At 35.8% G+C, this 27,483-nt stretch overlaps 1 protein-coding gene across 2 annotated transcripts in view; it reads left to right on the top strand.

The window, feature by feature from the left end:
* LOC131668316 (actin-histidine N-methyltransferase) overlaps window positions 1-27,483 on the top strand; it is a 572,960-nt gene that overhangs the window by 233,720 nt on the left and 311,757 nt on the right. For both annotated transcript variants that reach the window (XM_058942387.1, XM_058942395.1), the window contains one exon: window positions 1,907-2,030. In XM_058942387.1, coding sequence (XP_058798370.1) covers window positions 1,907-2,030 — 124 coding nt within the window. The remainder of the gene's footprint in view (window positions 1-1,906; window positions 2,031-27,483) is intronic.

Genomic DNA, 27,483 nt, shown 5'->3' with positions numbered 1-27,483 from the left:
TTTTAACTTTAGTACAATATGGTTTGAAGCTGTTGTTGATGACAGTTTGTACACTATTTAACGTAGAAAGTTCATCAATTTTGGAAATAATTCATTCGTAAGATGTGAAAGTATTTTCTAAGTGTTCTGCGAAAATAGTTGCTTTAATTGATTTTTTAATATCGGAGGAGTAAATTGTTGGGATCGTTTTTTTCTTTTAGTGGTCTTTCAAAGCAAATAGACTGTTGCCTCTTTAGCTGATAAATTTTCTAAATAGTTTTGTATTCACTCATTTTTTTCCGTGTATAAAATTTCTTTTGATTCTTTCATTGATCTATTGTAATTTGTTTATCTTGTTTCAGTCTGCTCTCTTGCCATATTCTTCTAAGTCTTCTTTTTTCTTTGAGTTTTTCTAAAGCTTATTTTGAGATCAGTAAGTTGAGATTAGATGTTATTTTTAATTCAGGAGTTGCCTTCGATTTTCCATTCAATTGTTTCATCTCTGGGTGATTCTTTGTTGTTATTAATGTTGTGTTGAGGGAGGTATTGTTATTGTGTTACAGCCATGATGGCTGTTTTTATATCTTGTCTGTTAATTAATTCGTTGTTGTTTATTGTTCTTGTGATACTCAGTTTAAATGAACATTATTTATATTTACAATATTAAAATTAAATTTTTATTTTCTGTATAGGTTTTAGTTATTTTGCTCTCTCTGTGCGATCGTACGTCTTTAAAGGGTGAGCGCTACAAACAGACTGAATTATTCCAAGTGAAATAAAAATCTAGGATTCAGCCGTTTTTTTTACTAATTTAAAGTTTTTTATGGATATTTCATATGTCGAATTTACCCATATTATGATGTTTTAATGTTCGTGTAACAAATGGTTATGGCTTTATAAATGAATGATATGATTAATTATAAACTAAAGATAATTTATTTATACTTTTCAACTATATATATATATATACATATATATATAGTTGAAAATTATATATAGGGTGTAACAAAAGTACCGAGACGGTCCTCTATTTTTCCAGGTAAGGTATTTTTGAAAAAGGTTAGGGTCAGGTCTTTCGTAAATTTTTGCAAAGAATTTAATGGTGACCTTGGATTTAACCTTGAACCTGACCTTCAAGGTTATTTCAAGGTCAACTTTTTTGATATGGAAACCCCTCTTTTTCATAGCGGTAATTGAAAGAGCGGAAAATTTTACGTTTAAATGAGTATTGAGGTCCAAGGTCAAGGACAACCCTAGAGGTCAAATAAATGTCAAACATTTGTTGTTAGGGAAACATCTGGAAATTTCGCAGGTTTAGTAAAAGACATAAATGACTAATTTTTTTCAAACGAAAACATCTATTTTTGATATCGGCAATGAAAAATTTTACGATGTGGTAATTTGTAGATTATAAAGATTACATCCCCATCTTAGATTATACCTGCCAAAAGCTGCACTACTCCTCGTACCCGAGTCTGTCAATTAGTACCTTAAACAAACAATCCGGGCATAAGCAGTACGCTCACGCACACATATACGTCCAGTCTGATGAGGGCACGCACGCAGGTACTGATAGACAACGGACGAAGGAAAAATCGCTAGAAAAGCAATTTTTCCCATCAAAAAGCTAAGAAAATAATATCACATGTTATTGATTTCTAACTGAGCTAGACACCAAAATGTAAAAATAGTGCCGAAAAGTAAGTTTTTGATGATCGAGTCTCTCCTTATGCATCTTTTGAGATGAAAATTTCTACAGAGGCTTCGCTTTTCATACTAAATTTAACTCCATAGTTAATTAAATGAAATGGCCTATGGTCCAAATGAATATGAAAATACGGTTATACTCTTTCTCTAATATTTTATATTCATATACAATTAATTTTATATTTTATTATCTTACATAAAAATATTGTACTTTTTTCAGAAAAATCGTTGAAACATTGCAGAAGTATAGTTCGACAGTACGCGTATTTTTATAGACTTTTTCAGAATGATAACGGTCTAGTCGGAAGTCTATTGAAGAACTATTTCACTTATGAACAATATCGGTAAGTAAACAAATGTACCAAACCGCTCAATTTGCCTACGTTTTTGCAAGCTTAATTTTGTGATTGATCGACGATTTTATACAACTGATTGTGGTAATGCTGATGCTTTCAGCAATATTTCAGCTTTTGATGTATAACAATTATTTCTTTATTGATGGTACTATGTTTCTATAACATTACCTTGATGTAGACCTTTTCCAAGTTGATGAGTATCTTACTTGTTGTATTGCTATTACAGAACTAAATAACAGCGAATGAAATGTTAGCCCAATACAATCGGAAGTGCAACCTAATAAATAAATCTTTGATAATAGGTTGATTTTTATTATGTCTAAGTAATTCTTCATCTCATTAAGATTTCAATTTCTCTAGAAATACTGGAACCATGGACACTGAACTGAATAGAAAGAAAGATACAAAATTCTTGTAGAATCTTCAATAAATTTCCATTGTGGCAACTCAAAAAAAAAATGATCGAAACATTTTGAAAGCAATTCGCATCTAATTAAAGTGATTAAAATCATCATAAAATAAAATTAGGTTATGTCGAAAATTTATAGAAAATACCGTTTATAATGACATTTTCCAAATAAGCTTTCCGGCAAGGTGACACGTTGAATAGCAACACTTACTTTGCTCGCTTCTTTATATTCTGTTTGTGACTTTATATATTATTTGTAAATGTAAACTTCGTTTAGAATTTAAGATAGTAAAATAGATATTTAATAAAAGGTTCAAATTTTTAATTATTTATTCAGCGATGGATGCTATATAAAATATATCGAGAGATGGTATTCCATATAACGTAAATTTTTCAAAATCTGAGTTATAAAATAAAATGGTATATCTCGAACTATGCTCTTGTGATTCGAAAAATATCTATCGTTTCTAAAAAAATTTTCTACCTGGTGGTCTATATCCATTGTTCATCTATCGTAAATACAGTTAAGAGAGAAACAATTTCAAGTAATTATACTTTCAAAGAAATAAATCATCGCTTATCAACGCCTCGAATTTCATACGAGCAAAATGACTCCTGTCCGTCGAAAGGAAAGGATTTAGAATCTGTGACGAACTGTGTTCAGGTTAACTATACTTTTATGAAAGATATTTTACATTTTGATAATGAAACAAGGATGGGCTTTTAATAGCAAATAATTCAGTAAAATTCTCTTCGCTTTATGACGCTACGATAGTCATCCATCGTATTTGTCCGATTAATTTTATTATTTAATGCACTATGCGATATCGGATCAAGCAATCGGTTACTGATGCGCTTAAGTATCTCAAAATTAATGAAGACAGTTCTAAGTTTCGAGAATACTTTAAAAACCCTAATCTCAGCCGTTTAATATAACATCTGTATCGTTAAAACCGGAAACATAGTTATCTCCGTATTTTCATAACAAAAACGTTTATCTAATTGTGCCAATGAGTATGGAAAACGATATAGCGGTTTTATAATGAATTTTCGAAATTTAAAAGTCAGAATGACACTTTTGGAGTCGTCACTAAAGCGATGCGCATCTTGAGTAGTTTTTATTGTGAGAGATAAGAAATATTTGACCTTCTGAGCAACGCGCAATATTAATAATAGCGGCGCCGGTACTCATCAAAACACGATGAATAGCAGAATAATGTGTAACGTTAATTATCACCTATTATTTTATATAGTTCGTACTCTCGTCGTTGTCGCGTTAACGACTAAAATAAGTAAGAATTCGTTTGAGTTTTAAAGTATTGACTTTGAAAATTATACATAAATGAAAATATTATATATATATATATATATATATTCGGTTAATCGACCCATTTGTGATTCGCTACCCTCGCGATGTTAGTTCGAACGACTAAGAGAGAGAGAGGGGGCGCGCGAGGGTTTAAATATTCAGTTAAGCCTCAGCTGCTTTCGTGAGAGTACCGCCAATTTAGTTTTTGTACTGTGTTCCGCCGTTAATTGTAAAAAGTTTTCCTGGGATTTATTAATCCGTGCGAGTGCAACGAGGAAGCTAAACAGCAGCAGCATTACAGCACCAGCAAGCAACAGCATTACAACAGCAGCAAGCAGCAACAGATACGTATTTGTAATCGAGGCATCGCAGCTGATGGATCCAAGGACCACTGTTGGTTTTTTTCAACAATTACGACTGATCACCGTAATTGCACCGCAAGGTAGGTGCACCTCCCTATTATTGCACGACAAAATACTTTCGAAAGTATTTTGTCTATCGCGAGCGTAATTATTTGTATTCGCGGCGAGCGTTAGATTTCGCGGCAATTTTCGAATTCCCTCTCTCTCTCTCTCTCAATGGATAATTATCAATAATTGTAAATCCTATTCGTGTGCGTTAGTCTTTCGGCCCATAAAAGACTGTAGTTTTTATTAATTAAACATCGTTAATTTTATTCGCCATTTACGTCATTTCGTTTCCTAATAGTTAATAGCTTAATCCTAATACTTAAAGGCTTAAGTTTTAATCTGATTTCGTCTAGGTGATTAGGCGGATTAAGCATTGAGTCATTTATCCTGAAGATAGATCGAGTGTCACAAGTCAAGTGACTCAAGGTGAGTTCAACTCGGTTGAAAAGAAGATACTGAAACGAAAGTATCTAACGTAAAAGCGAATACACGTATAACTATACGTGTTTAACGGAGGCGTGCATCGTGGGAGTTTCGGCGTTGATAAATTTCTCATTTTGTAGGATAACCACCCCGTTACAATATATATATGTAATGATTTGAAATATAATCATTAGAGAGAAACAACTTAGGTATAAGACAAGTTTATTCAATCTCGAGCGTTCACTTTGCAAGGCTAGAAGAGAATACCAGCATATGCAAAATTCAGCGTATTTATACACAAATTTTCTCGCCCATTTTCGCAAGATAGTTCTCTTCATGCTATTTACGCAAGTGTCCAAAATCATTTTCTATTGTTTACAATAAAATAGACACGCTAAAGAAAATTTGGATCGTGTTAAAGTATCGAAGGTGATATAAATAATTTAAACATAACTTACACTTATCGCAAAAATCGTAGTTAAAAGTTATTAACTAATGAAGTTAGTTAATAGAATAGTACAAAATTTACAATAAAATAATAAGAATTTTTTACATATAAAAATAGTTTATCGCTTATAGATATAATTCCAAAAAAGAACTACTTATATTGGTTAATAATATTTGAATAATAATTAATTTTCGTTTTTTGCAAAATCTTATAATGTAAATATAAAATTGGTTAATTAAAATCAATAAATTATAACAATGTTGTTATTCTGTAGAGAATTAACGCTTTAGATCAGAGATAATATGAGAGATTGCTGACGGCAATGTATAAGAGCGTGTCCGGCCGAAGCCACTGGTTCGAGCGCCCCGTCGCGGTCAAACGGTTGAACCTGATGCACAGTTTGAGTTGAGCCATGGAGGGGGCAAGAGACCGTGCGTCGGCGAGAAGGAGAAGAGGGGAAAGTAATGCGTGTGCGTCTGGCAAGCTTCGGGTCGAGAGAGAGAGAGAGAGAGAGAGAGAGAGGAGTACAACGGTAGCGAGTGTGTCCCTGCTTGCTTGAAAGCTATTTTGACTTTGGCTAGCTTGGCGGTCTGCCGCGCGTATCGTACTATACTATCAATACAATGCTTATCTTTGTGCGTTTTACAGGTTTGTCGCGGAAAAATGTTGCAGATAATTATATCCTAAGCCCAATTACTCCAGTTCCAAGCTCAAATCCTGATTCCCAAGCTCCCGTGCTTTTCTATGAACTGTGACGGTAAACGTCAAATTAGCGCTAATAATATATCCTAATTGCTGCCTGCGAGGGCAGCACCTACCGGGGAGACGAAAAACGTAACGATGGAATTCGGAGCGCGAGCAGACGGAACGCGCGCGATTGAAATCGAACCAGTGAAGCTATGATCGCCATCACGATCGCCCGCTTATCTTCCACGCTAATACCGATCCCCGTGCCGTTACGCTAAAAGAGATAGGAGAGGAACGCCCAGAGAGTGCCATCAATAATCACTGTTGCCAAGGTGCCAGATAGCTGCCAAAAGGAGGAGTTTGAGGCGAGGAAGAAGCGTCGTCCTCCACGGGGCCAACAGAGGTGTGTGAGGTTTCGCCATCGAGGGCGAAACCGCGTGCGCGTGAATTCGCGACCCGCGGCACAGACTAAAAAAAAAAGAGAGAAACAGTTTCCGCGCAGTTCGATTCTCCATCGTCCGCTTCATACGCCTGTGATATAAAGGTAAGCTGGCCAGCTTATATTCGCGGTCGCGATACAATAGCCCGAATAACAATTAATTTTCCGACATCTCAAGCGTGCATGTATTAGCTCTTCTAACGAAGAGCAGCGAGCGATCCGACAATGCATGTTGTCGTCGTGTGAGCGTCGAAGTAAACAAACACGCGGGCCGATCTGATATAGCATATAATAGATAATAAAAGGTTCTGTTCGAGTCATTAACGAATACTCTCGACTGTATTATTTCATATTGTTTCCACTCACTTTCTTGTAGGTTAGTAGATTTACTGGTTGACTGACGCTTGTTTCCCCATGCTCTCCGGATTGCGTATTGAGCATTGATGATTACATTCGCCTTCTAATGAATCCGCGCGAATAAAAATAATTAAACGGTATCAACCCCGTTACAGAACATATGTAACTTCCATACTATATATTTTCAGTGTGCTGGTAGCCGAGGTGGTTAAGGCGCGCACTCGCCTACTTTGTTTTTGCTTTCGCGGGTTCGAGCCTCGCTTGATCTACTTTTTTTTTCGACTGAACAGTTTAATTTATATTTTAAATATGATGCAGTATTATTTTAAGTGATTATTATGTATCTATTGTAACTGCAAGATATATTAAGAAAAAATCGATTGAACATTATAAATAGCGTGTTTTCTGATTATTGAAAGAGCGTGAGTTACTATAGCAATTATAACGTTTGCCAAGCGTATACATATATATATTTTTCAATTTAATTTTGCTACAATAAATTGAATATGTACCTATAGGAGAATGTCACTTCGGTGGTCGTAGACCAGTACCATGGCTTCGGTACATAAAAAAAATCGTAAGCTTATATAGTATAGAAATAACTTGAATACGGCTTAGTCGATCGATCGTACATCCATTCTAAGACGCGTTTTTTTTATTCACTTCGTAATAAATGAAAAGTAATAGAAGTAAACTGACCATTATTTTCACTTATGTTTCGATAGACTTTTTTCTTAAACCATCTTTCGCCCCTTCAAATCATAACATTATATTATTGCTATGAACTTGTGGTATGTTGAAAATATTTTTTTTATTAATTATTTAATTATATAGTTGCATTCGCGTTTTTATTACGTTTTACTGTTGTTTACTGGTCCTTTATTTATCATCGTATTCGAGTGGTGCTCTTAAACATGCGCTTTAACCTAAATTTTTTTTTTCTATATGTATCAATTTCAAAATTTAATTACTGGAAAAATGAAAATTAATAAGGGTTGGAGATAATAGTGAGAACAAATCATTCATGTTCAATTAATTCTGTTCGATTATCGTGAAAATTTGAATCCACACGTTCATCATGACATCAAACGTATACACGTTATATAATACATATGCAAGATGATATGTATATACATATGAATAATTATTACAACAATAAGAATTTTTGTCGTCATTAGCAGTCGCCAAATAATCACGAGGTAAATTATTTATCTCATTGCATTTCAAATAGTTTATGGGATACTGATATTTTTCAGGTCGACAGATTTCCACACCACCCAGGAGGTACTGTTCGTGAGTGTGTTTGTGAGAAAAACGAATTAGTTTTCCTTTATTATTTGATCAGACAAAAGTAGATGTATTATGTATTTTATTTTAAATAACGCTGTGTAGCTATAGTTTTATATATATTTGTTTTGCTGTTTTTTTCTTTCTATTGCTTTTCTTCGAAACACACTCGGCGCGTTGTGTTGTTTTTTTGTTTAACTTCAAAACTCACAATGGAAAATAAAAATTAATAATTTTATCAAATATTGGGCATAGTGATTTGTTAAAGAATTATTAAATAATTTTCCATTATCAAGTTTGAAATCGAACCGTGGTACACTCGCCTGTAGCCGTACTTTAACAACGATGTAGTCTCTTACCCAGCCACAACTCCGGCCTTCCAATTACAACACGTTTCAGAAAAAAGTGGCCATTGAAGAATGCGGTATGTCGATTATTTTTGCACGGATTTTTTATAAAATTTGTATAAAAAATACCAATTTTTTATAAAAATACCAATTGAATATTTATATCGGATTTGAAAGGTAACACATTACAATAAACTTATAATAAATTACAATAAATGTACAGCAAATTACAATAAATGTACAATAAATTACAATAAATTACAATAAATTACAATAAATTACAATAAATTACAATAAATTACAATAAATTACAATAAATGTACAATAAATTACAATAAATTATAAAACAATTAAATTCAATCATAGAAATTATAAAATACGAATTTCAAGTGAAAATGGAGAGGTAATTCAAAAACTGGACGAGTTCCTAGCAGTACGGTCGGGCGCAGAGTTAGAATATTACTGGAAAAAATACTTAAATCTAGATACTGTAGCGAGTACCGACTGTGGAAAACAGAAGTAGAAAGAGATAAATTCTGGGAAAATACAAGGTACCCGAGCTGGGTTAAAGAGCAGTGGACAAGAATCAGATGTGAGAACGTAGGGAGAACGGCAGGGAAAGGTTTCAAAAACACACAATGCCGATTATGCCAGGGAGCCGAGGAAAACCTAGAGCACATACTATCTTGTACAGAAGCAAGAAAAGAAATAGGCAATAATTGGGGAGAAAAGGTTGATGAGAAATTAGCTACCGGCAGGGATCTGAGTGCACAAGAAAGAATTATCGAGATAATGAAGGGGGAACCAAGGAAAACAATTTTATCATATAGCCAGGTCAAGGAATGCGGAGCCAGAGCGTTAATTTGAATTGAAGTAAAAAAAAACTTGTATTTGTAGCATTAAGAATTCCTCTTGTTTTTTTTGCATATTAACCTAGTTTGTAAGTATTTTTATATATTTGTATCTAAATGTTAAAGGCCGGGAAGGCTGTACACGAGCAACAATAAACATTCTATTCTATAAAATACGAATTTATAAAAACGCAAAACTGTGTTAATCTAAAAGAACGTAAAATTTGACGATTTTTAAACGAATTCCTCGATTTATTTATTATATATTTATAAAAATGTAATATTGTGCCAATCTAAACTAACGTAAAATTAACGATTTTTAAAAGAATTTATCGATTTAGTATATTATTCATTTTTTGGTTGTCTGATTTTACTTTATTATCATTTTTATTTTCGTTGTTCGATTGTATTTTCTTTTTTGATTCTTCGTTATGCTTTTCATTGTTATCCCAACAGATTTTTATTACTTTAAGTCTTAACAAAAATTTTAAAGCCTGTATTCTATGATTATAACAAGGATTATTTTTATCAAATCATTCGCGAAACTCTATATTCGTTGATTGTTCTACTACTTTAGTTAAGTTCTTAATTAATTATCTGTGGTGCCAAAGACTAAGATAATGTTGCTGAAATCCATATAACTACAGTTATCAATTTTATTACACTTTATACTAGGTCTTTTCAAGTAAGATGTTTGAGGAAGATTTTCATCAGAATGTTGATATTCTCTACGGTAAGTATAATACTCGTCATCAGTAATTGGAGTGTCAATATTTTCTAGACATTCTTTCTCGCATTCCTTGCATTTAATTTTCTTCAAGAGCTCATTTACAACAACGCCCGCCAAATAATCAATAGCATTTCTTTTGTACAAATCTTTCTTTCCAAAAATAACAAATTCAGTCAAATCTATCGCTACAAAAGTATTCATTATTTCGTAATGTTTTAATATTTCTGCGAATTCTTCTACTTCTGCTAATTCTTCCGGTGTTTATAAACACCCAGGTAAATCTAGTAACGCATCTAATAACGTATTTACATTATCATTTTTCGTAGCTTTTAAACTAGGATCTATCAAGGAAGGAGCTTCATCTATCTTCACATTACCTCGCTTACGAACGTATATCAACATAGTCTGGACAAGGTGCCTCATAGTTAAATGATACATTCTAGCTGTTGGATTCAGACACTCTCCATTTCTCGCGCGAACTTTTGGAATTGGTGTGCTCAACGCTATCTTGGTTGCAAAGACCGGTAGCTAATTCGAAATCGGGAAATGATTTTTTGAAATCGTTATATAACTCTAACAATGCCGTTACGGTCAGAGGCATACCCTTGAAACACGGAGGCCTTGAAATTTCGACACTTTTTCCGTTTTTACTATTAACTACTTTGTGTGTTTTCCATTTTTTAGACCATGAGACAAATTCTTGAATAAGCTTTTGCATTTCTGGATTGCGATCTGATAATGGACGCTTCTGCTGTTCACGATTGAAAAGTTTATAAACATTGCAAGAATCAATTACTTTATCTAATCTTCTAATGAACTCCACAGAATCTTGCCATGTATCAGATTTCCGTCTATTTACCTCATTTCGTTGGCCAGCTTTACCTGCAAGTTCCATTGCAGATGCCATTCTGCTACTTAAAAGTGAAAAAGCCAACGCTACTTTCATGCAATCAAAATTATTCAGGCTGAAGTGCTTCATTTTCAAAAAAGCTAATATGTTTGAAGAATCGATCGACTTGTCTATTTGAAAAGTCTCTAATAAGTCATGGAAAGACATAATTTTTTTGTCACCTACAAATATATATTTATGTGTTCTCAAGTGATACAATAAACGATTGATGAGATGAGGCCAGTCAAAGGCTGCAAAAATTTTTTGACCTTCATGAAAGAAGTAAGGTTTCTCTATCGTTACTTTCAATTGTGTGTAAAATAAAGTTTGATTATTTGAACCTTGATCACAAACTATCATTTTAACAAGGGCTCCAATTTGAAATAAAGCAGTTAAAATTTGCTGTAGAATTAGAAATAATTGCTCACCACTAGTTCCTTTATTGTTAAATCCGTAAGAAAGTATTTGACGCCAAGGATTTTTTGCATTGATACTATCTAAACACCATAACAGGGCATGTTTCGCTATTCCACGATTTCTAAGAGTCCCGCCCATATCCTCAAGACCTTTAATTTCGTCATATTTTTTTGGATATTCCTCCATACTCTTAATACTCATTTCATCGAACTTTAGCGCGCATACACGATCCGATTCAGATAATTCACTCAAGTTTATTTTTATTTTATCTAACAGTTGCTTACTCAAACCCGGCCTAAGATCTAATTCCGCAACCCAGCTTCTAACCGTAGATTCACCAGCTAATCTAATTCCTAATTTACGCAATTGTTCATAACCTTATAACGAGTGGCTAGACCCTCGTTATGTCTCTCTCTCTCTCTATACATAATTATAATAACCTCATATGTATATGTATACTTATCATGTATTTATTTCACATGTATGGCAGCCAAAGGTAAGTCAGAGAGAGCGCTAATAGAGGGCGAGCTAGAGAGAGAGAATTCGGGAAGCCGGCGCGACGCGCGCGAGAAGGAGAGTGGGGCAGGAGAAAGCCCCGCGATAAGAACTCTCTCTTGTACCGGCGACTTCGAAGCACGTGGACGTGTGACGAGCGGCTATACACGTGCTTGCGATCTTTTACTATCCGACTTTTCGTGACTACCTTTTTGTGACTGACATTTCGGTTGCCTGCGAATACGCGAGTGTCCACTCGGTGTGAGGTTTCGGTGCCGAGATTGCCCCTAGTGCCTTTGGTGGACTAGTTCCTGTAACCACGCGTGCGAGCCTTTAAGGCCGCCCGCCTCTTGACTGCACCCGAGCTGCACACTGCGCATCCTCGCGAGCCCCGTGCGAGGCCGAGGATACCGTCTGCAGGGCTAACGCCAAGACATCATTGTAAGTACCATCTCGAATACGTGTCTCTCTCGCTAGCTTTTCGCTGCTCTCTCTCCCGCTTACGCTGCGTCCTAGCTCTGTACCTTTCTCTGTAGTAAACTCAATGCTTTTGTATATCTGCTCTCTTTCTCTGTGCTTTCTTTACCTATCGTGATCAATCCCGTTCCGTCCGGCTCTCGCCCCTGAATTTCGTGATCGCTCAAAAGCGCCCATCGGACCACACGACGCTCTCTGTGGGCTAAGGCAACAGACGCTGTACCACGCCGTTCCTGTTGCAGCTGGGTTAGGCTTCGCGCAGCCTATTACGAGGCCCACTCCGAGGTGTTTCTAACTCCCTCGTAAATTATATAACGAGCGACCCGCGCTGGGTCAAAACTCCGTTATAACCTGCTGCAGAATAATAATAAATTATTTTACACAAATTCTGTTCTTCGAGTGTATACTTTTCATTATCGGAGTTTGATTTAAATTGCATTGCTACTAAAGTTTTGCACGATTCACTGAATTGTTTGTCTTTCATCAAATCATAAATGTCTTCAATTTTATTTTTAATTTGAACATTAACGCGGACTTTTAATCTAATACTTTGCATTCCTAAATTTTTCTTTAACCTAATAAGCTCTTTCTTTTCATCTTTCAATTTTTTTACTAACGATTCTAAGTTTTGTATTCTATGATGCAAAAAACGAGTGTTCTGTGCACACTCTGAAGAACATAATTCTTTACAAGAAAATTTCTTATTTCTTAATCCTGTAGTATTTTCATACCTAGATGCACAATTTTCCGTGTGTATTAGTTTTAGCAGTGGTTTCATTATTAGTATTGTTAGTTTTTACTAGTTCAAAATTCAAATAAGCTTTGTTAGATTCTTCTTCATTAATATTAAAAAATATATCTTTACCAGAAGGGTATTTTGCATCATTTGGATGTCTAAGAAAAGTGATATTATCAGACATTTCAGGAAAATTGTCATCTGCAGCATCTCGTTTTTCACTTACGTTTTTGCCAAAGATTCTGTCATGTACCTCACTGTCGATCGTCATCGGTCCTGGCTGTTGAATATATGTTTGTTGGTCCTCAGTAATGTCCATTGGAACTAATTCCACTTGTACTACCGCAACTTCCATTTGCTGCAACGGCGGTAGCATCGGCTGCACAATTTCAGCTTGAGCTCGAGGTAATTCCCAGTGAATTGACGCAGCATCGCTCTTCAACTCGAACGTCTGAGTTTTTTCGCTCCATTTGTAATCTTCTGGATCACGAAAGTGTCTTGCACAGATGTTAGCAGTACGCACAGACGATAGAGCAAAGTGTCGAATTGTATTTCCTGAAATTAAAAAGATTTTGCAACATTTACAATGATTGCCAAGAATAAGAAGTTCTATGTATACTGAACAATTTATGAAGCCTGTAATTATATATATATATATATATATATATATATATATATATACAGGGTGTTCCAGACCACCCGTACACCCTTGAACATGACTTCCAAGGTCAAAGCCAAGGTCGTACGGATATGTCCCCCTCGAAGCCCAGCAACTTTTGTCTGAAGCTGTTTTTGATTAATCCATTATTTTGGATTCTAGAGGGGGTATACGGGTGGTCTGGAACACCCTGTATATATATATATATATATATATATATAAATTACAGGCTTCATAAATTGTTCAGTATACATAGAACTTCTTATTCTTGGCAATCATTGTAAATGTTGCAAAATCTTTTTAATTTCAGGAAATACAATTCGACACTTTGCTCCATCGTCTGTGCGTACTGCTAACATCTATGGAAGACACTTTCGTGATCCAGAAGATTACAAATGGAGCGAAAAAACTCAGACGTTCGAGTTGAAGAGCGATGCTGCGTCAATTCACTGGGAATTACCTCGAGCTCAAGCTGAAATTGTGCAGCCGATGCTACCGCCGTTGCAGCAAATGGAAGTTGCGGTAGTACAAGTGGAATTAGTTCCAATGGACATTACTGAGGACCAACAAACATATATTCAACAGCCAGGACCGATGACGATCGACAGTGAGGTACATGACAGAATCTTTGGCAAAAACGTAAGTGAAAAACGAGATGCTGCAGATGACAATTTTCCTGAAATGTCTGATAATATCACTTTTCGTAGACATCCAAATGATGCAAAATACCCTTCTGGTAAAGATATATTTTTTAATATTAATGAAGAAGAATCTAACAAAGCTTATTTGAATTTTGAACTAGTAAAAACTAACAATACTAATAATGAAACCACTGCTAAAACTAATACACACGGAAAATTGTGCATCTAGGTATGAAAATACTACAGGATTAAGAAATAAGAAATTTTCTTGTAAAGAATTATGTTCTTCAGAGTGTGCACAGAACACTCGTTTTTTGCATCATAGAATACAAAACTTAGAATCGTTAGTAAAAAAATTGAAAGATGAAAAGAAAGAGCTTATTAGGTTAAAGAAAAATTTAGGAATGCAAAGTATTAGATTAAAAGTCCGCGTTAATGTTCAAATTAAAAATAAAATTGAAGACATTTATGATTTGATGAAAGACAAACAATTCAGTGAATCGCGCAAAACTTTAGTAGCAATGCAATTTAAATCAAACTCCGATAATGAAAAGTATACACTCGAAGAACAGAATTTGTGTAAAATAATTTATTATTATTCTGCAGCAGGTTATAACGGAGTTTTGACCCAGCGCGGGTCGCTCGTTATATAATTTACGAGGGAGTTAGAAACACCTCGGAGTGGGCCTCGTAATAGGCTGCGCAAAGCCTAACCCAGCTGCAACAGGAACGGCGTGGTACAGCGTCTGTTGCCTTAGCCCACAGAGAGCGTCGTGTGGTCCGATGGGCGCTTTTGAGCGATCACGAAATTCAGGGGCGAGAGCTGGACGGAACGGGATTGATCATGATAGGTAAAGAAAGCACAGAGAAAGAGAGCAGATATACAAAAGCATTGAGTTTACTACAGAGAAAGGTACAGAGCTAGGACGCAGCGTAAGCGGGAGAGAGAGCAGCGAAAAGCTAGCGAGAGAGACACGTATTCGAGATGGTACTTACAATGATGTCTTGGCGTTAGTCCTGCAGACGGTATCCTCGGCCTCGCACGGGGCTCGCGAGGATGCGCAGTGTGCAGCTCGGGTGCAGTCAAGAGGCGGGCGGCCTTAAAGGCTCGCACGCGTGGTTACAGGAACTAGTCCACCAAAGGCACTAGGGGCAATCTCGGCACCGAAACCTCACACCGAGTGGACACTCGCGTATTCGCAGGCAACCGAAATGTCAGTCACAAAAAGGTAGTCACGAAAAGTCGGATAGTAAAAGATCGCAAGCACGTGTATAGCCGCTCGTCACACGTCCACGTGCTTCGAAGTCGCCGGTACAAGAGAGAGTTCTTATCGCGGGGCTTTCTCCTGCCCCACTCTCCTTCTCGCGCGCGTCGCGCCGGCTTCCCGAATTCTCTCTCTCTAGCTCGCCCTCTATTAGCGCTCTCTCTGACTTACCTTTGGCTGCCATACATGTGAAATAAATACATGATAAGTATACATATACATATGAGGTTATTATAATTATGTATAGAGAGAGAGAGAGACATAACGAGGGTCTAGCCACTCGTTATAAGGTTATGAACAATTGCGTAAATTAGGAATTAGATTAGCTGGTGAATCTACGGTTAGAAGCTGGGTTGCGGAATTAGATCTTAGGCCGGGTTTGAGTAAGCAACTGTTAGATAAAATAAAAATAAACTTGAGTGAATTATCTGAATCGGATCGTGTATGCGCGCTAAAGTTCGATGAAATGAGTATTAAGAGTATGGAGGAATATCCAAAAAAATATGACGAAATTAAAGGTCTTGAGGATATGGGCGGGACTCTTAGAAATCGTGGAATAGCGAAACATGCCCTGTTATGGTGTTTAGATAGTATCAATGCAAAAAATCCTTGGCGTCAAATACTTTCTTACGGATTTAACAATAAAGGAACTAGTGGTGAGCAATTATTTCTAATTCTACAGCAAATTTTAACTGCTTTATTTCAAATTGGAGCCCTTGTTAAAATGATAGTTTGTGATCAAGGTTCAAATAATCAAACTTTATTTTACACACAATTGAAAGTAACGATAGAGAAACCTTACTTCTTTCATGAAGGTCAAAAAATTTTTGCAGCCTTTGACTGGCCTCATCTCATCAATCGTTTATTGTATCACTTGAGAACACATAAATATATATTTGTAGGTGACAAAAAAATTATGTCTTTCCATGACTTATTAGAGACTTTTCAAATAGACAAGTCGATCGATTCTTCAAACATATTAGCTTTTTTGAAAATGAAGCACTTCAGCCTGAATAATTTTGATTGCATGAAAGTAGCGTTGGCTTTTTCACTTTTAAGTAGCAGAATGGCATCTGCAATGGAACTTGCAGGTAAAGCTGGCCAACGAAATGAGGTAAATAGACGGAAATCTGATACATGGCAAGATTCTGTGGAGTTCATTAGAAGATTAGATAAAGTAATTGATTCTTGCAATGTTTATAAACTTTTCAATCGTGAACAGCAGAAGCGTCCATTATCAGATCGCAATCCAGAAATGCAAAAGCTTATTCAAGAATTTGTCTCATGGTCTAAAAAATGGAAAACACACAAAGTAGTTAATAGTAAAAACGGAAAAAGTGTCGAAATTTCAAGGCCTCCGTGTTTCAAGGGTATGCCTCTGACCGTAACGGCATTGTTAGAGTTATATAACGATTTCAAAAAATCATTTCCCGATTTCGAATTAGCTACCGGTCTTTGCAACCAAGATAGCGTTGAAACTCAACACAATACCTTATCCAAACGTCGGATTTCGCGCTATGTGCGTATCCGGGGTTAAAAAGAGGGATTTCCATTACAAAAAACACTTCGACCTTGAAATGACCTTCAAAATGAGGTTAAAGGTCAAAGGTTTTTGGTGCATTGGGTGGCCCACTCTGTTCTGAACAAATTTTGTAGAGGTCATTTTTCGATATCTTAAAAATTAAAAAAACGCTTTTAGGCAGTTTTTCAAGCATTTGACCTTAAATCGACCTTCTCAAGGCCATGAAAAAAAATTTTAAAATACCGTTTTGGACGTAAAATTTCCCGCTCTTTCCGAATCCGGGGTAAAAAATGGGGGTTCCTATTTAAAAAAACAAAGTTGACCCTGAAATGACCTTGAACATGACCTCCAAGGTCAAAGCCAAAGTCGTACAAATATGTCCCCCTCGAAGCCCAGCAACTTTTGTCTGAAGCAGTTTTTGATTAATCTATTATTTTGGATTCTAGAGGGGGTGTACGGGTGGTCTGGAACACCCTGTATATACAGGGTGGACCATTTTAAGTGAGCCAGTACGTTTTCTCGGAAACTAGTGGGGATAGCGAAAAATGTTTGAAACTAAAGTTGTCCAACTTGGAGGGGGACATACCCTCATGACCTTGCCTGTGTCCTTGGATGTAAGGTTCAAGGTCATTTCAAGGTCAACTTTGTTTTCTTAAACGGGACCTCCTATTTTTGACCCTGAATTTGGAAAGAACGGGAAATTCTACGTTCAGATGACCTATTATACGTGGGGTCTGGGGGTGACCCTCAAGGTTATTTGAAGGTCATTTTTATTTTTTTACGAGTGTAAGATTTACGAAAAATAGTTTCATACAAAAGTTGCTCAACTTGAGGACATACCCTTATGACCTTGCCTGTGACCTTGGAGGTCAGGTTCAAGATTATTTCAAGGTCAACTTTGTTTTTTTAAACGGGGCCCCTCATTTTGACCTCGGATTCGGAAAGACCGGAAATTCTACTCAACGTCTTGTTTAGCCCTCACGTGTGCGGTCTATGTTGCCCTGTTTATTCATGGTCGTAATGTGATGAAGAAGATAAGTGATTAAAGTATTTCAGATTTACTATTTATTTACCAAATTAATCAATTGTTAATTACATGTGAAATATTTTACAGTAAGTGTTCAAAGACATTTCCTTCTCCTTGAATACATAATTCAATTCTCCGATGAAAATTATCTACTGTCCTTAGTAGTACATCCTGCGGTATGTTTTGACATGCGATCCTGATCCTATCCATCATGTCTTCTCGGGTAGTTGGTTGCTCTTGATAAACGACATTCTTCAAGTATCCCCATAAGTAAAAGTCAGGAGATGTCAAGTCGGGAGATCGTGGTGGCCATGCAACTGGTCCACCGCGGCCGATCCATCTACCATTGAATCTGATGTCCAGGTAAGCTCTAACATTTCTGTGGAAATGCGCAGAAGCTCCATCTAACTGCATCCACATTCTCAGTCTTGTTTGGAGGTTAACTTCTTCCAGTAGTGCATCTACTTCATTTTGTAAAAATCGAGAAAAGTTTTCCCCATTGACATTTCCCTCAAAAAAGTAAGGTCCAATCACATGTCCATTGATAATGCCACACCACACATTGACGTTCCAACGATGCTGATGATCTATGTGTCGATGCCAATGAGGATTTTCAGCTGACCAATAATGACAGTTGTGCCTGTTGAGCTCCCCATTATTTTTGAATGTAGCTTCGTTAGAGAACATGACATTACGGAAAAAAGTTCTGTCGTTTTGAATCATTTCTCTTGCCCAACGACAAAACTCCAGTCGTCTTTCCATGTCATCTGGTGTGATGGCTTGAGTGAGAGTGATGTGATATGGTCGGAATTTTTGGCTTCTCAAAATTCTCAAGACAGTTTGTTTTGGTATGCCAGTTTCTCTTTGAATTTGTAATGTACTAATATGAGGATTGTCATGAATAATTGCCAATATCACAAGAACGCGAACATCATTCTCATCGTAAGTATGATGTCTTCGCGTACGAAATAAATGTCCTTGTTGAGCTTTCACATGAACCCTTCGAATGGTGTTACGATTAGGGTGTCTTCGGTACGGGAAACGTTCTTGATAAAGTCTTGCAGCTCTACGATAATTCCCTCCGGCTAGACCAAGAATAATAATTATGTCAACACGTTCACGCGCAGTATAATCCGGCATACTCCGAAACAAAAGGCTTTTGATTTAATTTTTAATAAAAATTTGTAACAAAAAAATTCTCTTCAATGAACACAAAATCTTTATTCAGTAAAATAAACGAATAAACAAAGCTGCTGTATTAAAAAATAATTTTTGTTTTGGGAGAATGAAGAGATTCGATAAGCCAAACCATACAATGACAGATATTCCTATCTTCACGGTAAATGTTACTTTTATGGGGTAAAATGGATGGTTAAGCTAGAAAAGCATACGGCCTTGCGCTAGCATATGATAAAAGGGGCGAATCAACGCTTTCCGAATCCGGGGTCAAAATGAGGGGCCCCGTTTAATAAAACAAAGTTGACCTTGAAATAACCTTGAACCTAACCTCCAAGGTCACAGGCAAGGTCATAAGGGTATGTCCTCAAGTTGAGCAACTTTTGTATGAAACTATTTTTCGTAAATCTTACACTCGTAAAAAAATAAAAATGACCTTCAAATAACCTTGAGGGTCACCCCAGACCCCACGTATAATAGGTCATCTGAACGTAGAATTTCCCGTTCTTTCCAAATTCAGGGTCAAAAATAGGAGGTCCCGTTTAAGAAAACAAAGTTGACCTTGAAATGACCTTGAACCTTACATCCAAGGACACAGGCAAGGTCATGAGGGTATGTCCCCCTCCAAGTTGGACAACATTAGTTTGAAACATTTTTCGCTATCCCCACTAGTTTCCGAGAAAACGTACTGGCTCACTTAAAATGGTCCACCCTGTATATATATATATATATATATATACACATACACGGTCTTCTCCTTCCTCTTGTTGTGTTTGATATCTGTTCGTAAAACACGTGAGTGAGTAAGTTGGATGTGAGAGGTGGAAGAATTATTATTGCTGAAATTGCTCGAAAATGTTATAGTAAACAATGTGGTATACGAAATGGCTTTTTTTCGACACATTTTCCCATTTTACTCATAAAATATGATAGATACGACAAATATACATGAAGTTGTAGAGCGTGAAATTTCCTATAAAATGATATAGTTCAAAGTTGTCAAATTCAATTTGCACCAGCCGCAATGGCGAAATAATTAAAAAAAATTTTACAAAAAAGGCTTTTTTTTGCACTCGAAATTTAACTGGACAATATTAGTGCACCTCATCGACAATTTACTCTTTGAAAACGTCCATTGTTACGAATCAAACGAAAAAAGAATCATTTCGATACCTTTTTCAGTTATTGAGTTATCGCAAACGTTTATAAGGCAGATGTTTAATGAGATAAGCCTTTTTGCTATAACATAGATTTATTCAGAGGTCATTGAAAATGGTCTTGATTTATTTCCATGTACTTCAAGACTCGAACTATCATATCCCGTGATTTAATAGACCTTTTTTTTCATTTATCAACCCGTATGAATTTTTGAAAAAACCGACCGATTTTGATGTTAATAACAAATGCAATATCTACGCGATTTTTTCATGAAATAGAAATTTGAAAAATTCACTGTAAAGTGTTTAAAAAAAGAAATTTTTTAACGTCTCACATGCTCAATTTAAATAATTTTATTCAGAGTTATGAAGTACCAAAGTCAAGTAGCTATTCGAGGCTATTGAACGATAATTTTGCAAAAAAAAAATAATACCGTTGTATTTGTTGAAGCAATTACTTTATACATCTTTAAACAAAAAATACTTAACTCGTATATATATTCCACAATTAAATGGAAAAGAAGAGAAAAATCTTCTCTCCGACGCTAAAGTGATAGTGGTGGGGGGAACTCGGCGCGCCGACCAAAAACTAAATCGGCGAGTTTAAAATCATTGCGCGCTATTTACATCCATTTATCTTGGCTTCTAATCAACCGATTTTGACGTTTTTTTTTAATTTCATATAGCGAATCGTGAGAAATACGGATATCAAACTACTTGAATTCCTTTATCATAGTTTTACTAGTTCTGGTTGTTGTTATAATTTTTGTTGATTTTTATTACATAAAAAAACATGGTTTATTTAAATAAAGGTGCGGTGCATATATGTTAAAAAACGCACCGCGAAATTTGAGGTGCAAAGTATACCACGTAGTTCATTATAACATTTTCGAGCAATTTGAGCAATAATATTTCGTCCACCTCGCACATCCATGTTTCAAACTTTTTTGTGCTAATTCGACTGGACTATTGATTTTTCATGCCGTATAAGAGAGAGAATAAACTTATGTCTATAAAGGACACAGCCACGACCAGACAATTCTTTTATCTTTGCGCATTTGTTATTTTCTCATAACGAACGATGTTACAAGGGCAGATATATAGGCACAACGCGCTCGCTCGCTAGCTCGCTTCATCTCTATGTATGTGTATGTATATGAAATAAACTGCGATGAGAGAGAGAGAGAGAGAATTATCAGAATATAAGTTTGACAATAAATAAAATAATTAAAACACATTAAAACAACAGTTTTTGAATTGGCGCATGAACAAATGATATAAAAAAAAACATATGTTTTAACCCAAGCTAACTTTTTTTAGATTCTTAAACTTTTTTATAAGCTTATGTATTTATCTTCACCTAAACACTAACCTTGCATATAATCATGTTGCCGGAGAACTTGTTTGAGGATTAATTTTTCTCGATGGAGCAAGGGATTGAAATCTTACTTGAAATTTGTTTACCGAAACCTATATATGTAACTTAATTAAGTCGTAAACTGTAAAATGATCTAAAATATCAATGAGAAATTAATGTTTTTTTACAACAATTTATGACGTATTTATAAAAATTTTCATTATGTTTTGTAAGGGTTACTTCATTTGTTTCATCGCATGGAGCTTTTACCGTTGATTAACGATAACTACATGAACTATCATTCGCTTGAGTGTAAAATTATGCAACGGACGTATCGAGATAATTGGATAATTTTTGTGAGTACATTTGAAAACGTTTTATTGAAATATCATTGAAAACTTCGTAAAAACTTTTTACAGCAAACGAATTTGAGTAACTGATAGTTCACATTATGTAAAAAGAATTATATTTGAAATTAGCAAATATATATATATATATATATGCCAGTGGATCGGTCGGCGAGACCCGTGCGCGCTTATCTGACCGTCGAGGTGACCCGCAGTACACCCGCGCGCTCAACCCACATCAATCCCAATTTGATTTCACCATCAAAATAAGATAGGGCTCGACAAGAGCTTTCCATTGATACCCTACACGACGTGGTTTCGTCGTCCCTAAATGCGAAAAAAATAACCTAAGCGGTGTGAGTTTTAAAAAAAAAGAATCGTCAAAATCGAGTAAAAATAAGTGCTTTTTTTTAGTTGTGTAAACAAGCGAAAAAAGTTACTAATATCTTCTAATGCGAACAGCAACGGACTGTCACTCGTAAACGAATAAAAGAAATCGTGAATTCAAAATAATATAAAAACCGCCGAATTCGCAACAATGCTTCGTCAGTGACCACGTGTTTGCACATTGTGTCGGGCGAACAGCCAATTTATTGTCAAAATAAGACAACGAGATGAAATTTTGATTAAAAACAACTTACCTGAGTTTGTACGAGGTGTGATCAAAAAGTAAGGTGAATTTTTATTTTTCTCAAAAAATATTTATTTATTCATCAATTTTTATTTTATCTCCTTCAAAGTAATCCCCCTCGGATATAATGCACTTGTGCCAACGCTTTTTCCAATCCTCAAAGCATTTCAAAAAATTATTTTTTGTGATCTTGTTTAGTTCATCCTTCGATGCCGTATTTATCTCCTCAATCGTGGCAAAACGCCGTCCTTTCATGGGCCTCTTCAGTTTTGGGAACAAGAAGAAGTCAGAGGGGGCCAGATCTGGGGAATACGGTGCCTGTGGCATCGTTACTTTGTTGGTTTTAGCCGAAAATTCGCGCACAAACAACGATGTGTGAGCAGGGGCGTTATCATGGTGCAAAAGCCAATTTTTATTTTTCCACAAATTTGGACGTTTCTGGCGGATTGCTTCGCGCAAATTGCGCATAACTTACAGGTAATATTCCTTATTTACTGTTCTACCCTGTGGCAAGAACTCATGATGCACCACGCCCCTGCAGTCAAAGAAAACTGTAAGCAAAACCTTTACATTTGATCGAACTTGGCGTTCTTTTTTTGGTCTTGGTGATCCAGAATGCCTCCACTGGGATGATTGAGTCTTAGTCTCGACGTCATAACCGTATACCCATGTTTCGTCACCTGTTATAACCCTGTTGAGTAAATCTGGATCATCGTTGACGTCATTCAGTAGCTCTTGGGCGATACTCATGCGACGTTTCTTTTGGTCGAAATTGAGCAATTTCGGAACAAACTTCGCTGACACACGTCTCATGTCTAAAACACTCGTCAAAATTGATTGGCACGAACCAAATGAGATGCCAATATCATCAGCAATTTCTCTAATGGTAATTCGACGATTTCCCAACACTATTTTCTTCGCTTCTTCAACATTCTCATCAGTTGTTGATGTGCTGGGGCGTCCAGAACGAGGTTCGTCGTCGGTGTCTTCTCGGCCTTCTTGGAAGAGTTTATACCACTTGTAAATATTTTTTTCGCTTAAAGTAGACTCACCGTATGCCACTTTCAGCATTTCAAGTGTTTTGGAACATTTGATTCCATTTTTCACACAAAATTTAATGCAAACTCTTTGATCCATGTTTTTAGACAGCAGCAAATCGTGGAGCACGCAAAACACTTCTAACCTTGATGCCTCTCACAAACAAACCAAACATACTACAAAGCTGAAATTTGGAACGTATGTTCTAGACGAGTGTACCGACATAACCAAATAAAAAAGTCGAAGATCGAACGGACACAGCCCGCTAAATTTCAAAATTCACCTTACTTTTTGATCACACCTCGTATGCCACATGTCAGCACATTCTGGTTGCTTTGCTGGGTTCGGGAATCGATGCATCCTAGTATTTGTTTTTGATGCTGTACACCCACGATACCGACAGTAGTCGTACGATCTTAGCGTTACTGAAGCCATCGTTATTAACAATTTCAAAATATACAGAAGTAGAAACGAAGGAGAAAATTATCAATTGAATCTAATAACGATAGTGACAGATATCCGCAAGAAAACGCGACCGATGTCGTCAAGTTTATAACCCCCTACAAAAGAGACGTTCCGCGGCACTGTTTTTTTTAAGTGCACTTTCGGAAAATGTCTCTAGCAACAACTTTCACACACTGATTATCACTTCCTACATACTTGAATTCACAAACGTGGAAGAAAATCTAATCAATTCAAAAAACAAATCAAAGATTGCCGAACTACGATGAGTCAATAGACAATAGCATAGCAGTATCTTTGCTCTGCATGCAGATGCATGTCATTCGCGCGCGAACTCATTAGTCATGCGCGGTCACACCGATAAGAATCAAAACAAAAGATTATTTTTTTTAGAACGGGAATCTTTCAGAGTTTGAAAAGCTTCTGGTAATTGATAATTAGATTAGCGATTACGAGCAATTTAACATATTCTAACTAATTGATATTGAAGTGCGAATCTTCATTATCAATAATGCGAATTGTAAATTTATTTACCGGCTAAATGAAAGTTCAGCTGCTTATAGCACGTACCAATCTATTCTCTTATTTTATGATGAAGTAAATTAAAAAAAAATAGAAATTAAACATTCATTTGTGAAATTATTTATTACTATACTTACGCAAAAGCATGATATTTAATATACACACACGCGCGCGCGTTTTTGTAATTATTAAGATTTCTTTACAATGCTTTGTGATTCCTGATTAATTATTAATAAAAAAGATAATAAATATGATAATTTTTTCATGATAAATAAGATCAATTTGTGTACTGTACACTTTGGTGTGATTTATTTACCCTATCCAAGACACTCCCAAAACAAGTATTGTAGAAATTACTACTACTGTTACTACTAATAGAAAAGTAGAAACAAATTTGACCTTCAAATGACCTTGAAAATGACCCTCAAGGTCGAAGTTAAGGTCACCACAAGATGCCCCTCTCAAAATGCAATAACTTTTGTCTGCATAATTTTTCTCTCAACCATACCTATCTTAGGTTAGTTAGGTGGAAAGATTAAGAAAAAAATAACATTGAACTTTACGTGATGTTGGGGGCTACCTTGATGATCACCCAGACCCCACGTATAATAGGTCATCTGAACGTAGAATTTCCCGCTCTTTCTGAATCCGAGGTCAAAAATGGGGGTTTCTATTTAAAAAAACAAAGTTGACCTTCGAATAACCTTGAAATGACCCTCAAGGTCAGAGTCAAGGTCACCCGATTATGTCCCCCACGGGGGACATAAATAAAGTTGTCCAGCAACTTTTGTCTGAAACATGTTTCACGCATCCTTTCCTGGAGGTAAGATTTCTGGGTGCTTCGATTAAAATGGTCCGTTTATATATATATATATATTATATATATATACGTTAATATATACGTATATATATATATATTTTATATATTATATATATATATATAAACGTAAGTGAATAAGAGATGAAAACGAGATTTCTAAATAGATTATCAAAATAATATTATAATGAATATAATAATTTTGAGTGAAATTACGGTTTTTGTGATATTTCCACAAATACATTTTTATAAATTACCTTTGAATGCAATATATATTGAATCGACACGAAGGAAATAAAAATGATGGGTGAGTCAAGTGTCTACATATATATATACAATCGCCACTTGGCGGTATATTATACGTATAGATATAAGAGACCGCATTACGCAAACGTATACTTTGATAAGGTACTGTATCAATTACATGAGGCGGGTGCAACTTGAAATCGAAATGTGAATTGAATGTAAAAAAGTGAGTGACTGATGAAATGAATCTCTTGACTTGTTGTATTTAAGATATCAAATCCAATAAATTGATCAATCGAAACATTCTTATTTATGAAAAAAGTAACTGTCGTTTAACCAGATCTGATATTTATGGACGGAAAAACACTTGTAAAAATTAGAAATTTCAATGTTTATTTAATAAATTAATATCCCCCTTAATTTTCAACTTGCATAGCTTGGTCTTCAAGTGGAAGAGTAATGATATTTTTTGTTTAAGTGTCAAGAAAATTGATGCTGTTAGATCATTAATTTTTGCGTAATCGCAATTTCAATAATTTAATGCGACTAATTGCATAATGCCTTTTATAAATGCGAATTTGAATTCTAATTATTAAAACTGATGTTAGAAGTACGGACAAAGTAAAACAAATAGTGTATCATGATTTTTCATTCAAAATTATTGAATGTACATATATTTAAAAAAGGATCAAGTACAACTCTAGCGGACCAAATGGTATCAAATTAAACGGCGTAGTGTAGTAGTGGGGGGAATAGAATATAGGAGCTACACGCTTATTAGTCTAGGAGCCAGGGGAGTGTCGTGGCCGATAGGGGTAACGCGATCCACCCAAGTGGTCTTTATGTATTTTGATCCGCTGAACACGAATTTTGAGGGTGGCTTGTCTAAAAATGAATGGCTAATTAGTTATTTTCGAGTGCAAAAAACAGTCATTTTGGTAACATTTTTTTTATTTATTTCGCCACTGCGGCTGGTGTAAATTGAATTTGACAACTTTGAACTGTATCATTTTATAGGAAATTCCACGCTCTACAACTTCACTGTCATGTATAACATTTTCAAACAATTTGAGCAATAATATTTCTTCCACCTCTCGCATCCATGATTCAAAACTTTTTGTGCTAATTCGACTGGACTATATCTATTTGATTGGCGATTGGATTGGTGACATGTTTGGACATTCCAAAATATAATTGCTATAATAACTCACGCCCTTTCAATAATCAGGAAACACGCTATTTATAATGTTCAATCAATTTTTTATTAATATATCTTGCAGTTACAATAGATACATAATAATCACTTAAAATAATACTGTATCACATTTAAAATATAAATTAAACTGTTCAATCGAAAAAAAAAAGTGGTTCAAGCGAAGCTCGAACCTGCGAAAACAAAAACAAAGTAGGCGAGTGCGCGCCTTAGCCACCTCAGCTACCAGCACACTGAAAATATATAGTATGGAAGTTACATATGTTCATAGAAGAGCACGGGAGCTTGGGAATCAGCATTTGAGCTTGGAATTGGAGTAATTGGGCTTAGGATATAATTATCGGCAACATTTTTTCGCGATAAACCTGTAAAACGCATAAAGATAATCATCGTATTAATAGTATAGTACGATGCGCGCGGCAGACCGCCAAGCTCGCCAAAGTCAAAATAGCTTTCAAGCAAGCAGGGACACACTCGCTACCGTTGCTCCGCCTCTCCTTCTCTCTCTCTCTCTCTCTCTCTCTCTCTCTCTCTCTCTCTCTCTCTCTCTCTCTCTCTCTCTCTCTAGCCGAAGCTAGCCAGACGCACACGCATTACTTTCCACTCTTCTCCTTCTCGCCGGCGCACGGTCTCTTGCCCCTCCATGGCTCA

Source organism: Phymastichus coffea, unplaced genomic scaffold (genome assembly GCF_024137745.1).
Source record: "Phymastichus coffea isolate CEN01 unplaced genomic scaffold, Cenicafe_Pcof_1.1 PCOF00006, whole genome shotgun sequence".
Classification (NCBI taxonomy): domain Eukaryota; kingdom Metazoa; phylum Arthropoda; class Insecta; order Hymenoptera; family Eulophidae; genus Phymastichus; species Phymastichus coffea.
The sequence above is the reverse complement of the archived record's forward strand: the minus strand, read 5'-3'. Positions and strand labels throughout refer to the sequence as shown.